The 15,863-nt window shown below is 43.2% G+C and overlaps 1 protein-coding gene across 3 annotated transcripts in view; it reads left to right on the top strand.

Annotated features, from left to right (window-relative positions):
* WLS (Wnt ligand secretion mediator) overlaps positions 1-14,285 on the top strand; it is a 101,605-nt gene extending 87,320 nt beyond the window's left edge. For 2 of the 3 annotated variants that reach the window (XM_045035998.1, XM_003990178.6), the window contains 2 exons: positions 3,079-3,232; positions 13,338-14,285. In XM_045035998.1, coding sequence (XP_044891933.1) covers positions 3,079-3,232; positions 13,338-13,447 — 264 coding nt within the window. In that variant the 3' untranslated portion in view covers positions 13,448-14,285. Of the gene's footprint in view, positions 1-3,078; positions 3,233-10,232; positions 10,322-13,337 lie in introns of all 3 variants that reach the window. The other variant, XR_006584378.1, reaches the window with a different exon arrangement.
* Positions 14,286-15,863: the final 1,578 nt, after the last annotated feature.

Here is a 15,863-nt window from a genome sequence, read left to right as displayed (position 1 = left end):
GAGAAGGGCAGGCACACACAGTCGAATGACACTGTGTATACAGCTCACTTATGCAAATTCAACTCTTTGCCCTCAGCAGGAAATAATACATTTAGAGATGACAAATTATGGGTACGGGTAATTCTGCAACTCCATGCTAAACAAGGTGCATGTGTCTCACAGCAGACATGAGACAGGGGCACGAATCTGCTGTGGCTCCTCAGGCCACCTGAGGTACCCCTCATGGTATGAGCATTCTCATTTCAGTGGTTCTACTGTAAAGTTGTATTTTGCATATATATCCAGTTTATTATACCATACATTACTATGTCTAGGATATATAGTGCGTATATATTGCTATATGGATTTGAATATATGAACCTGTGTATAATAATGTGCATTATGGTTAATTAAGTGAGTTTTCAAAGGAAGTTTGGTCTTCCGCAATAGTGGCTTCATATGCCAACTTAACACACTCACCCCTGTTTACAATAATATTCCTACTGTTGAGAATACCTTCTTTTGGAGTCAGAGCCATGACTTTCTGGCTGAGCAATCTTGGGCGAGATAACGTACCTCCCTATGGCATAGTTTACCATATGTTGAGTGGAAATATTACCTGCCTACCTCATAAAGCTGTTATTAAGACTGATCTCTTCCATGTAAAATTCTTACTGTAGTGCCTGACATATTGGCTTTGAATAAATGTCAACTATCATTATCTTTGTTATTATTTTAAAATGTCTTAGCTTTGCTAATATCTGTGTTAGAGAGCAATATTTAAGTGAAATAACACTACCCATTGACGTCTTACTTTTAAGTAAAAGTATCATTGTTTACTATGGAATGCAATATTTTCTCTTTACTTTGCCATCTGATATTTTCTTAGAGTGACTGTTTCTATCCTCCCTTTCTATTTCCATGGATTTGCACTTGCATTCCTGCACATGCCAGTACTTTTGTCCATATTCATTCAACAACCGTCTGTCTGTCGAGTACCATTGTGTACCAGGAATACAGGTGACTGTTTTCTTGAGATCAGTCATGCCCGTCCTGACAAGAATCCATTTCAGCAAAATTCAGTACTGAGTATTCCCAGTGTATGTCATTGGAAGTAGGGTCTCTTGAAGGCCCTTCCCTTATTGAGGGACCCGCCGCCTTAACAGAGTGGAAGAAAATCAGAACCGTCTTACGCCATTTTACCGACAGTTCCCATCCCAGCCTCCCCTCCTCCATCACACAGAACGGTTCTCTTTGTTATGATAGCAGGTACATATTTCCAGGAACTATCTTAAGACTTCCTCTCCTCTTCCATTATATTCATTAAAAGTCATCTTAAGTGTGCCCTAAGTACTGTAATTTTTATAAAGTTAGGATATTCTTCTTTAAAGTAAGAAGAGTGACATTTGGAGACATTGCTAAAAAGTCAGCCCTAAGTAGCTTGAATGCTTGTACATTGTTCTAAAATCAATAATGGTTATGAAATTCTTCTTGGCCAAAAAATATTCCTGAGCACATCATATCAAGTGAATTATTTTTGAAAATAAGTAAGAGTTTGCAATGGTGGTTTATGCATCACAAAGATGAAAAATTATGTGTCACCAAGGCCAAACTAAAACTGGTAAGTCTACAGTTAACTTAATTAACTGACACTCCAGGTATTTCAAAAGGAAACACCTGTACTTACGGCTTTATTATGCCTGGGGCCCCTGGGGTCGCGGGCTATAAAGACGGTGTCAAATGAATACAGATACCATCTGTATCAGATACAAATGAATAGATTACCATCTTACACTTTAGCTCCAAGAAGGGTCTCCTAGAGATGGTTTACATAATGCAGTCTCATTAAGTTATCACAGGAACATTTGTCCAGTATTCTTTTACTCCCATTTAAGATTTCCTGTAGCAAGCAGAAGTGGTCAGAGTCTTTCATTGATCTCAGAGCTGGCACAAATGTTTAGTCACTCGGGTCAACAGTTCTGTTGACAGTTCTTAGTGTAATCCATATGTCATCAGACAGCCCTCAAAACAATTATCAAGTCATTAACATAGACAAAACCAGCCTCAAAACATTCTTGTAGAATTATAAAGCATATGAGAGCTTCATAATTACCTTCATGAGTGACTTACATAGAGTGACAATGTAAGACCTAAGATTTATTGTGTTTACTGTGTGTCGGGACATTTCTAGGAATATGGTTACTTAATTCTCCTCAGTAACCCTGCAAGTTTTTATATTGCCCTTAAGGTCATTGAAGTTCAGAGTCTTCATCTTAACTTCACTTACATTAAGCAGAGAGTGCGTGGTAAAGTCTGCATTGAATCCCGTCTCTGACCCCAAGCCTGTGTCTCCCTGCTTCCCCACTCTGCCCCATTAAGGAAAGCGACTCACTCTCACTCATTTGGTTCTTTAATCAGCTTGTCTTCACTGAGCCACTGTGATGCGTCAGGCACCGAGGGTATGGCAGTAAACAAGTCAGAAATGGTTTCTGCCTACAGGGCGTTACATCTAGCTGGGAAGACAGACAGAAGAGGAGTTATAGTTATGGATAAGTGTGAGACTCAAACACAATTTCTTTTTTTTTTTTAATTTTTTTAAACGTTTATTTATTTTTGAGACAGAGAGAGACAGAGCATGAACAGGGGAGGAGCAGAGAGAGAGGGAGACACAGAATCTGAAACAGGCTCCGGGCTCTGAGCTGTCAGCACAGAGCCCGACGCGGGGCTCGAACTCACGGACCGTGAGAGCATGACCTGAGCCAAAGTCAGACGCTTAACCGACCAAGCCACCCAGGCGCCCCCAAACACAATTTCTTTAAATTAAGGCTAACTATGTACTGCTGTTCAAGGAAGAGATACTCTCCGGGTGATTCTGATATACAGCCAATATGAGAACTACTGACTTTGTACCTGACACACAGTAAGCCCTCAGTGAACCTAAATCCATACTGGTATGATTTAGATTTTAAAAGGAGTCTTACATGGCCCTTTAGTTTTCCTGGAGGTTAGAAGACATTTGGTTTTTGTGTTGGTTGGCTCCTGTCTTGGTGTTATGTTTCTTCTTGGTTCTAATTGCATGTCACTGTCCTTTTTCCATAGGTGACTGAAGGCCACTGGAAGTGGGGCGGCGTCACAGTCCAAGTGAACAGTGCCTTTTTCACAGGCATCTATGGAATGTGGAACCTGTATGTCTTTGCTCTGATGTTCCTATATGCACCATCCCATAAGAACTACGGGGAAGACCAGTCCAATGGTGAGTTTCAGTCTCTAGAACAGCTGTATTCAGGATATAGGCTTCAGTCTCTACAAGGCTCACATAGCAAAGGCTCTGGGTTCCCCAGGCAAACTTTCCCTCCAAATGTCAGTGAGTGCCCCTAGGGACTGGAGAGCCATAAGACAAAAATCCAGCACAAAGCAGGTATTTCTTTAAGTCGTCTTCTTTTTTTGTTTTTAATGTTTTATTTATTTTTGAGAGAGCACAAGCAGGGGAGGGACAGAGAGAGGGACCAAGGCTCTGACGCAGGCTCTGCGCTGACAGCAGAGAGCCCCATATGATGGGCTTGAACTCATGAACCACAAGATCATGACCTGAGCTGAAGTAGGATGCTCAACTGAGCCATCCAGGTGCCCATCTTCTACTTTCTTAATCTTTAAGTATTAGGGATACTGCATTCTAGCCTGAAACATGTGCCAGTTTTAGTATAAAACTTAAATTTGCTTTCCTTAATTTTTTGAGCAAAATTGACTATTGGAGATTATGCCATATTTATTCTTCTAGTTTGAGAGGCAAAATCTTAAGGTGTCATGTAGAATGGAACTAGGTCCTGAGATTTGAAGATTGAGCTGGATTCATTTTTTTCTCCTGCTCATTCTTCTGCAAGGCTGTTTGTTGACCTGCATCCAGACCAATAGCTATTTACCTACCTGTCTCCATGGCCTTCTTCTTAAGGGCAGTTGGTGCTACCAGGAGCCTTAGGGAACTTAGCCAGTCCGGTTATTTTGTAAGTGACAAAACTGAGGCCCAGAGAAAGGAAGGGCTTGCCTGGGGTTTCTCTGCCAGCCATAACAGAGGGAAAGGACTGTCACTGCCTAGGCCATGCTCTTAACTTGGAATAGGTGCCCTGCTAAGTGACAGATCTGAGAGCTCCTTTTTCTTTTGAATACTTAATCCTACACTGTTTGGCTGCACCCTTATTCTTCCTTCTCTTTTTCACACCTGCTTTACCTTAGCCATTTACTTGCTATTCCTCAAATATCAGGTGTTCTTTCTCAAATCAGAGCTAGTGCCCTTCACTGCCTTGGAGCAGAGATCAGGGCTTGAAGGTCTGCATGTGTGCTATGGCACCACAGGTGGGTCTTGCTCATAGGAAGTTCTTACCATGTGTGTGTTGAATGAATGGATTCATATCCTATGTCCATTTGGGCCTAATAAAACCTTACCCATCTTTTGGGCACATTCAAAATGGTTCCTTTGTCTTGAAACCTATTCCTCATCACTCCAGTTGCAGATCAGCAAACCGTGTTCAATAGAATATTGTTGCCATAGGATGTTGATAGGTTTTAGTAGTCAATTTGAGAATCATTGGGTTTTTAATCAGCATTAATGAGGTTTTTATTTAAAACATCTTAATGCCTTTAGTACATTAATTTTTACTGTAAGTCATTTTAAATGGGTAGGAGGAATAGTGTTTCCCCAGATTACTTTTTTATAAAGTTTATTTATTTTGATAGAGAAAGAGAGAGAGGAAATGAGCTGGGGAGGGGCAGAGAGAGAGGGAGAGAGAGGATCGCAAGCAGCCTTAACACGGTCAGCACGGAGCCCAATGCGGGGCTTGAATTCACGAACCATGAGATCATGACCTGAGCCCAAATCAAGAGTTGGACGTTTAACCGACTGAGCCACCCAGATGCCCCTCCAAATTGTTAAACCGTTTGGCACCGGACCCCTTTTTCCAGGCACTGTATTTGTTTGGAACTAGTGTTCTAAGGAACAGGCCTGGGGGAACATGATTACACATTTCATATGACACTGCATAAATGTAATAGATGAGTTTGCCTGTGCCTTCCCTTTCCTGCTGGAATATTAACTCCTTAAGAGCCAAGGGCAGGTTCTTAAGGGTGGTTTGAAAGTGTTGATCGAGTTAATGCTTCAGAAATAAGAGTTCTAGATTAGTTTTCATATTTCACAGATGGGCCAATGATCTTGAGAGTTGGGGTAAAAGGACGGGGTGATGACATGAGAGGAGATGATGTGGGAAGTGAAGGGCATCTGTGCTGAGGGTTGGGATAGTGACTAGTCTCAACCACCATCCACCTCCAGTACTATACCTGCCGCTTCTGTGCAAGAGCATCCTTCAGGCCGGTCTTCCTCCCTCCTCCTTGGCTGGTCACACTCAGTGTGGGAAATGGGGGCACATGGCCTCTCAAACAGTGGACCTTCATAACACCAGCAGGAAGGGACTCTGGGCTTGTGAACGAGAATCTTGATTTCATTTCATGGTCATCCTGTTGGACTTTGACAGAAATCATATGGACGTGTGTGTGACTTGAGAATATTAAGCAGGAACCCAGTAGGTGAAGTTCCTCCCTTCCAGGGAAATACCACATAAAGCAGTCGCTGGACTTCCTGGGAAGTTGGAATAATACTACTAACGGGTAATAGTTATTGAATTCTGACTGTGTGCTAGGCTGCTCTATGTAAACTGTTACGGTTGTTTTTTGCTATGTGACGAGTGGCAGACTGCGTAACCTCTCTGTGTACCATTTCTCCCAACTGTAAGTGATCTCTTAAAGTCTTTTGGAACCATAAAATTCTGTGGTTCTCTTCCTTCCCGTTGGCAAAGAAGGAGCAGAAGAGCACCTCCTGTCCTAAGTTGGCAGCCCAGAGGGTGATTCTGTCATAGGTAAGGGGTTTCCAAACACTGGTGAGAATTTGCCCATCCCGGCACTTTTAGGTACCCGAGAGGCCAGAGCCATGGCCCAGCCTGCAGTGGAAGGATGACTGCCCGCCATGCTATTGGGCCAGAGGCTTGATGTGCAAGCCAGATGTCAGGCAGCTCCCATTAGGACTTCTTACTCTGCACAACAGCCACCCCCTGAGGCTTGAAACCTTGCAGTTGAGAATAGCACTTGATCTGTTCCCCATCAGAGTTTTTTGTTTGAAGGCAGCTTGACCTGTAATTTCACAAAAAGTTCAAAAGCTAGTTCTCAGCAGGTGGTCATATCCCCCAAATCCCTTGCCAACTGGCGTTCAGAAGTATTCATGGTTTTGTTTTGATTTTTTTTTTTTTTTTGATGTCACTACGACTGGGACATACCACTAGCATTTAGTGGCCAGATTCTAGGGATGCTAAATATCCTTCAATGAGCAAAACAGTCCCTTGTACTAGAGAATTACCCTGCCTAAAATGCCGATAGAACCCATGTTGAAAAACATTCTTCAAGCAGTTTCATGGGTAGACTTTTATGGGACCCTGTTCTGATCATAAACACAAGTCACACAGTTGAGTAGTTCTGTGATGGTGACATGATCAGCTGTGACTTCACAGCAGCCCATGAGCACCTGGCAGTTTGTTGTGCCCTTCCCTCCCCATGGTCACATGGTACTGTGACCTTGTGCATTTGGAAGGGAGTCTTCCATGTTGGGTTCTCTGATCATTTTCCTTCTCTACCCTCTTTCACTTTTCATCTCTTCATCTGTTGCCAGACCACACAATGTCTCCTAGGAACTATGGAGCATTTGCCAAAATTTTGAAGCTCCTTGGAAAGAGCTAGTTTGGAATATCACATAGAAACCTAGAAAATGAACTTCTGTATTTTAAAATTCTCTGGGTCTCTGGATGACATCCCTTCTCCTCCCCCAGCCTTCCCCTGCTCCTCTTCCTTTCTCGTGGAAAGTTTTTATTTTTAAGTTGGCTTGGGCTCCCCCACACCCCCACCACCTTGCTTTTAAGGTCTGGAGCCAAGAATTCAGTTCTCTTGCTATGGAGAATGAATCCCAGGTTTGTGGTGCTTTTTGCCTTCGTGAGACGGATCCTGGAGAGACCTCTGGAAAAAGCTCCTTTCCAGGAAGTTGGCAGGCAGTTTCTGATGCAGCCAAAGGGGATAAGGAAAGAGAAAGAACATTGAGAGGGGTTGTTTTGTTTGGACGTGGAAAGAGATGCCAAGTGTCAGGAGGGAGTGGGTAGGGAGGAAATGAAAGCAGAGAGCATAGATTTTGTTTCTCCCTTTTGGTCAAGGAATAGACTGACAGAAACAAAGCAGATGGCAAGTTCTAGAAAGGGTCAGCTTGCAAAGAGCGTTTGTTTTTCTTATATATATATTTTTCTCTTTTATTGTGTCCATCAGGAAGCGACCCTTAGAAATGAACCACTCAGTGCTTCAGTACTTAGCACTGTGTCAGGTTTGATAAGATAGAGTGACATGAAGCCCAAAGGAGTGACTAAGACAGAGTCCCTGCTCTCATGGAGAGCTGGTAGCCTTGTCTGAGAGACCAGGCTTCCTTGACTGCCTCCTGAAACTCGGGATATGGCAGAACATCTCCAGGCCAGAATGCCCTCATGTTTTTAGCACCTCACTGGTGCTGCAAGGATGTGAAGCTATGGGTTCCATCTTTTTGGTTGATTTACCATAGCTGCTGGTACCAACATGTTTACATGGATCAATTTTATATACATACATATATATATATGACTCTGTATCTATGTACATATGTTTATATATAAACATTTTATGTGTATGTGTACATATATGTATACACATATACAAACATATATGTAAATTTTTTTTAATTTAGCAGAGATATTTTAGAACTCTCTTTCAAGGACCATTCACATTTTCTGCCCTGCTCCTGCTGCCTTTTCATTAAAGTTGTTCTTTTTTACCTGTTTCCAATAGCAATTTGTGAGTCATTCTGGATGTCTTCCCAGGCAGGAATGGATCTCAGCTAACCTTAGGTTGGAGTGAAGACAGCATCTCCCAGGGGTTCAGCATCGATGTCCTGCACACACGACGAACTGTCCAAATCCTTTCAGACATCAATTCTCGTGGGAAAAAAAGTTGGAGTTGCTTATAAAGTCAGACGATTCTTAATAATAGCTTTGATTTTTGTGTTCTTTCGTCTATAGAATTCTTGTCAGAAGGTTTTAGAAAAAAACTGAGGAACGGAATTCCTGACTGGATGACTATGACGAAGGGAACAGGAGACACTCTAATTGCCAACCGGTTCCTTTCTATTTCTATTCGCACTAAATGTCTTCTGTCTGACACACTCATTCTGCTGGAAGCCACAGCAGCAGCCCCAGGTCCCATGTCATGGAGCTCACTACCACACTACGTCAATTTTACTGCCAGAGGCTTCTAAGGTCTCCTGCTGCTTGTTTCACAGAAAAGGTGGCTTTGGCTTTTGTTGCCTCAGTAAATGTTTGGTTTGAGTCATGAGGCTCTGACAGTGGCTGCCTTTTATTGAGGCCTTTCCCTTGGTTGCATGTTAGATGACCCACCCATGGCTAGCCTGGCTTCTCGATGTCTGTGAGCAGTGATGGAAGTGGTCCTACCACCAGGGCTGGGCTCAGACTTGGAAGTGGGTCTCAGTAGTCTTTTCCCATTTTCTAATGAAGTTCGCAAGCAGGTCACAAGCCATCATTAGCCTAGCACCTCTTGCTCTGTTATTTGTAGTTGGGCACTTTCTGTCTCCTGCCTCTCCCAAGGTCGCTGTCCCTCCAGTGACCTGATTTCTCCTTTCCCAGGCAAAGTAGATCATTTTTTCCAGGTCTTAGAATTACCATCACTTCACTATAATAGGAGGTACCTCAGTCACTGTTTCCCTCAGTTACTTTTGGGGGAGTAACTTTCTGCTTCCTAAATGTATCAGTTTGGCAAGGCTGCTGTTACAAATACTGCAGACTAGGAGGCTTAAACAATAGAGATTCATTTATTTTCTCACAGTTCTGAAGGCTAGAAGTCCAAGTTCAAGGTATCCCCAGGATTGATTTCTTCTGCAGTTTCTTTCCTTGGCTTGTAGATGGCCATCTTCTCTCTACGTCTTAACGTAGCCTTCGCTCTGTGTGTATGTATATCCTCATCTCCTTTTCTTGTGAGGACATAGGTCATATTGGATTAGAGCCCACCCCAATGACCTCATTTTAACGTAATTACCTCTTTAAAGACCCCATGTCCAAATATAGTCACATTCTGAGGTAGTGGGTGGGAATTAGGACTTTAACACGTAAATTTGGGGAGGGTATAATTCAGCCGATAACATTAAGATTTCACTCACAGCTTCTAGGTTTTATTGTGTCCACCCTCTTGCAATTGCCCAGAACTTGGTATCTGGAGGCACTTTGGAGGTGGGTGGGGAATGGCTCATCCCAAGCTTGCTATAAACCACCTCATTGTTTTTCTCCTTCTGCCATGAACCAGCCTGGACTTTATTACAGAGAGTTATCTTTTGAGCTTAGCTTTGAAGAATAGGAGGTCAGTAGGTATGGAACTAGAGAAAATTCCACAAGAAAGAATGAAGTCAAGAGTGTTACAGAACATAAGGTTTGGAGGTAGACATAGGCCGTTTGGAATCCTGGCTCCAGTATGTACTGAGTATGACCTAAAGAAATATAAACTCATGGTATGGGAGCTTTCTGGCTTCTGGATCTGAGTAATGGGGTGTTCATTTGCCTTAGTGGTGGTTGTGAGGCTAGAATTAAGTAGCCCCTTTCATATTCTAAGACTGGTGGTCTCCCAGATTCTGTGAAATAATCTTGGAATTATCTTAGCAGTTTTCCTTCCTTTTATACTAAAGTAGCCGCAGATAGGCAAGGGATGGGCGTTAAAATGCAGCCAGTCGTAGGGAGTTGTGGTTATTGTTGTCTCGTTATAGTGCAGTTTATATAGCTTTGTGTGTCCCCAGGATGCATTTCAGCCAGTTAGAATCCAGTAGCAAGCAGCTACATACCTGTGGGTGCAATATCACAAATATGGATCCGTTGATAGTCCTCGGTGATTAAATCCAATGCCAGAGACTGGTCTCATTTTGCAACGGCTAGACACAAACAAGCCTTCATCTCCTTGTTAATTATCTGAGAGGAGCTGACACCATAACCAGGGAAAGAGACTTACTACAAACTGAAGAATTCTTTTCTTTACCTTTCTTAATGTATTTTTTTCCCTTTTATTCTTCCCATCCCTACTAAGTATGTAACATACTGCATTTTCGGAAAGGCTTTTTTTTTTTTTTTTTTTTTTTTTTTTTGTCTTAGATGGAAAGAGACTCCGAGCATGTTTGTGCACTGAGTAGCAGGAGCCAAGAAAGAAGGAGAATAACAGATGGAGCAAGACCTTGGCAGAAGTAGGAGTTGATGGAATTTGGAGGGAATGGAGGGATCCCCACTCCTGCCATGTTACTGCCATATTCCCACATTTACTCCCTAAGGCGGAGGGGGGGCGGGGTTAGCCTTCAGGGTACAATAAAAGCACATGTGAATCATAGAGTTTGCTAGCCAGAGACCCATTGGCTGGGTCCTCATCCCAGCTCTACCAGGAGCAAACTGGGCCACATTAGAGAATAATTTCTCTAATCGCCTATTTGAGCCTCAGTGTCTTCCTGTCTTACAAAGAAATACAGGGCATGCTGAGCCCCTAATAGTGCATACGATAAATACTCATAAATAACAACTCTCCTTACTATCAGTACACTGATATTGTGTACTATAAATTCTTGTTTATCAAATGCAAAAGTAAAATTAATATGCTGAACAATTCATCCAGATTATTGCGTGTATATATTTATGACCATAACACGTTACATGTGGACTCATACTTTGCTGGCAGACTCATAGGCTATTGGAAACTAGAATATTTACAAAAGAATCAACATAGCCTAAAGGTTGAGAGCCTGGATTCTGGAGCCTTATTGTTCTGGTTTGAATCCCACATAATTTACTAATCTGGCCCTTGGGCAAGTTACTTAACCTCTCTGCCTCAGTGTTTTCATCAGTAGAATGAGAATGATGACAGTATTTCTGTCAAAGGTCTGGTATGAGGATTAAATACATTAGTATTTAGAACAGTGTCAGGTACATGATAAACACTATAACATGGGTACTCATTAAAATAAAGAAGCCAGGGGCGCCTGGGTGGCTCCGCTGGTTAAGCATGCGACTTTGGCTCAGGTCATGGTCTCAGGGTTCATGGGTTCGAGCCCTGCGTTGGGCTCTGTGCTAACAGCTCAGAGCCTGGAGCCTGCTTCAGATTCTGTGTGTGTGTGTGTCTCTCTGTTCTTCCCCCTCTCACACTCTGTCTCTCTCTCTCTCTCTCAAAAATAAACATTTAAAAAAAGTTAAAAAAAAATAAAGAAGCCAAAGTTATTTTGGCTCAAGTGATCTGTAGAATCATATACATTTTTTAGGACATGCTAATTAGAATCACATTCTAAGCTTAAAGAATTAGCATCTTGGGTTCAAAACCTCGGTAGAATTACATTCTAGTGTCCATTTTTAAGTCTTTGGTGAAAGGGATTCTTTAGGTAAACACTAGGAGATGCTAATGCATTTACTGGGGTGGGCGGGGCTCTCTTTGAAAGTTTGATGACTCACACAGACTTGCAGATCTGACAGTGGCTTTGAAGTTTTGATGGCTCACCCAGATATGCAAATCAAGAACTAGTTTTGACCAAGAAATTTGAGGCCTCTGCATTATGGTAGACTGAGAAGTGGGCTAGAAGTTGCAGTAGCGAGAATGCAAGCTAGTGACCTGGGGAAATTTACTTGTTGTACAAATCACGGTTCAGCATGACACCAGGGGGCCCTGTGTAAAGCGTCTGCAGCCTTTGCACCCAACTGGTCTGTGCCCTTGCCCGAAGGACGATGAAGCTGGATGTGCCGGAGGCTGGGCTGATACCCCTTTTATTACTTGCTCGCCCCTAGTCCTGTGGATTGGACCCTTACCTCAGTAGCCCCAAATAACCATTAGCAGTCCTCTGCAACAGCTTAGGACTGCTGCTTAAAGTAGGGTCTCTTAGGTAGAGAGTCACAGACTAGCATTTAATAAGACCGATTGATCTGCACAGCTGCTGGGAAATGGGTCTACAGTGAAAAACTAATACATGTGGCACATGTGAAAGGTGCCATGCAGCCTGTGGGACCAGTGTGTGGGGTGACTCCTGGGGTTCTGAGACCATGAGATTCACTGATGCTCAGCAATTCTTAGACTAGTGATAAGACATTAGTTGTAAGTGTAGGGCCAAAGTCGCTTCTAAGTTTCAGTCCCAGTTGAAAGCAGCACTTATTTATTTAATTCTGTGGTTTGATTTAGGAAACATTTTAGTTCCCCAAAATATGAAATCGTGCGTACATGGTATAAATATAAAAATCACAGACATAACCAGCACCCCTTTCTGTAAATACCCAAATCCACGTGTATGCCCCTCAGACAACAGTCCTTAAACAGTTAGGTCCTGCCTGATGTTTTCCATTTTCCCTTTGCCAATTATACATTCATTTAATTTGTGTCCTGGCAGGTAGGAGAACGCTTTAATTTACAGAAACTTATTTTTTCTTGCTGGTGGAGAAAAGACTACATGATTCCATTTTAGCAGAGGAACACCTCTGTCACTGATGATGAGTCCAAAACACTGGTGTTGTATACGGAATCCTGGGGGCAGCAGAAAATTCAGAACACATTTCTGGTACTTTTTTCCTGGAGAAGAAAACTCTTAAATGTTTCTAAATGTGTTACGTGTATTCCCTGCCCAATCTGTTGGTAAATATAGGCAGGTCTTGTTTCCCTTCACATGGCGTAGCTGCTTTGTCAATTACTCACATGGAGTGGGTACGTGCCTCCCTCCCCATCACTGGGGAGGCGTGCGGTGCTGGCTTAGCCCACAGCAGAGACCTTAGAGTCAGACTTTCCTTCCCTGGCCTATTTCCCGGCTCTGTCATGTGTCTGCCCCTTTACCTGGGGCAGTTACCTTACTTCCCTCCCTGTTTCCTCGTCTGTAAAGCTGCCATGATCAGAGTGCTCACCTGGGCTGGCTCTCGTGAGGATTAAATATGATTACATATAAAACATTGCGAATAGCGTCGGGTATAAAGTAAGTTCTCATTAAATGTTAATAATTACTACAAATGATAATAAGCATTATGCTGATTCATCCATCATTCATATCTCTTCTCTGGGAGAAGAATGCTGTGAAACTACTGCAGAGTCTTGAGGAAAAAGGTTAGGAGTTAGCCCTACGCGTGGGGGCCCTGGTTGTCTCTATAAGCTCAGGATGTGAAAGAGGGCTGGGGTCAGGGCAGTGTTACTGAGGTGCATCCTGTCTTTCTTCTTCCCTGAACACATCTAACACCAAAACCCTCTTTCAGGTGATCTGGGTGTCCACAGTGGGGAAGAACTCCAGCTCACCACCACCATCACCCATGTGGACGGACCCACCGAGATCTACAAGCTGACCCGCAAAGAGGCCCAGGAGTAAGAGGCTGCAACACCTGGCTGGGACTGTCCCCCACATCCCAGCCCCTCTAAGTAGAGCGGGGAGTGTGCCAGAAAGAGCTCAGGTGCAAAGGAATGCTTGAGGCTCTTAGCTGGGGTTTCTTCTTGGATCCGCGGCATGGACGTTTGTCAGCTTGCCTTCTGACTGTAGCTCTCACAGGAGGATTCCTGCAGCCACTAATGCATTGTGTATAACAAAACCTCTGATATGACACATTTTCTGTGATCATTGTTAATTAGTGACATAGTAACATCTGTAGCAGGTGGTTAGTAAACCTCATGTGTTGGGGGTGTTTTCCTCGGGGGATGGTTTGGGCCAGATGGGGTCTATATGGAGTGGAATTATTTGACTCTTTTTCCTGTTTTAGATTCTAGGATAGATTTTAACATTTTTGCAGCCCGGGATAGGCTGATGTCATAGTCTTCTCAATCCTAGTCTGTGACCACTTGTGTTTTTTTTTTTCCTATTTATATCACCAAGTAGCCTATTGAGTTAATATTTAAGTTGTCGATAGATATGTGTCCCTATTTTTTATGGCATAATATAAAATAACTGAATCTCATGAGAAGGTCTGTTACGCCAGGGGCATTTCAGCTTTGAAACCAAATCTGTGTATCCAATACTAACCAGTCTGTTGGATGTGGGTTTTAAAAAAATGTTTGCTAAACTACCCAAGTAGGATTTACTGTATTAAATGGCCTTTGGGTCTGAAAAGCTTTTTTAACCTCTTGCTTAAAATGTGTTTTCTTTTGATAAGATGCTTCCAACAGCCTCCAAAAGTGTAGATCTGATCATTTAAATAAACCTGTACATGTACGCACATATGTATATGCACACGTCGCCCTCCTGCCCTACCAGCACACAGGCCCGCAGGTTCTTTTCCCTGCTGAGTCTATGGGGTGGGAAACGGGTGGGGAAATAGCTTTATGAAAAATTAAAATATTTTGCCACCAAATCAGAGTGCTTGGGGATGGTATCTGTGTCTGGAAAGAGGGTAATATTTTCTGTGCTGGGTGGTTAACCACTGTCCCCACTCCCCCACCCCGGCGGGACAGTGAGTGGCCACAGGGGCGGGGAAGGAAAGTTCTAGGACATACAAGCAGACAGCTGCCCCCACCACCTTATTCTCACTTCCCCAGTAGCCTGTTTCATTGTATTTTACCTCTGCCTTCCGAGAGACAGCGTGGTACGGCAGAGAGAAAATACTGGATCTGATGTTAGAAGGCTCAGTTTCCTGTCAAAGGTCTCTCATTAACAATGTGACCTGGTTGAAGCCACCTGACCTCAGTGTTCCCTCACCTACAAGCTGGGATTCATAAACTTTAACTGCTCCATGGGCTTGCGGTGCCAATTAAATGAGTTAAAGTATATGGAAATGTCTCTTAAACTCTAAGCCATATAAATGTGTTCTTCCTGGAATCCAAAAACAATTTTGTGAGTATTTTTCAGACACACACTCCTGCAGGTCTGAGGCACGGTCCATTTAATGTACCCTGATTTTGGCTAAAGTCATGCTGAGCCACGATGGAAAGAAATATACTTTGGCTTTGGCTCTTCTCCCAGGCCTTTTCCTGTCCTGGTAAACAAGGGATGGTGTATGATCCAATGCCTTCAACATCCACTTTCTGATCGACCACTGTGGTGCCAGGAATTCAATGTAACTTGTGCCTAGTGGTCTGGAAGGGAAGATGAACATAAAATGTGACTAGTGGTCTCCTCTCCAAAAGGATGGAGGAAGAGTTTCTTCTAAGGACATAGGCCTTCAAGGAGTAAGATTTCACCAAGGTGAAAGGGCAGAGGGAACAGCAGTACCAAAATCCTAGAGGATGTGAAGAACAGAGAATGTTTGGATGAGGCTGGTCCTCAGGCCTGGCTGGCCCACGGAAGGAGTGGAAATAGCAGATGAGCCCCATGCACCTTGAGCCACAATGGGAAGGGCTTTTAGTGCTGTGGTAAGAGCTGTAGCCCTACCCTAAGGTTTTAGGCAGAAAAGTGGTAAGATCAGAATGAACACCAGAGCATGGAGAAGCTAGATAAGCCCAGCAAAGAGATCACAAAGGCCAGAACCAGGGTGATAGTAGAGGACATGGAGAGGCAGGGAATTATTTGGAGATAAAACTGACATGGTTTGAGTGTTCTGAATGAGAGTCTCATAAAAGTCGAGAGCAGAGTCCAATCTCAAGCCCTTGCTGTGTGAGGGAATGGTAGGGCCCTTGATGGAATTGGAGATACCTAGAGATGTGTCTGTGGGCCTATTACTTAAAGGTCTATAAGTAGTAGAAGACAACTCTTAGCCAAAAGAAGGACTTTACTAGCACTTTCCTAGAGTATTTCATTGATCCACGAAAAAGTGGAATTAAACAGAAAGATGAGCAACTGGGACGACTCTAAGAGACCC

This window comes from Felis catus, chromosome C1 (genome assembly GCF_018350175.1).
Source record: "Felis catus isolate Fca126 chromosome C1, F.catus_Fca126_mat1.0, whole genome shotgun sequence".
Lineage (NCBI taxonomy): Eukaryota > Metazoa > Chordata > Mammalia > Carnivora > Felidae > Felis > Felis catus.
The sequence above is the reverse complement of the archived record's forward strand: the minus strand, read 5'-3'. Positions and strand labels throughout refer to the sequence as shown.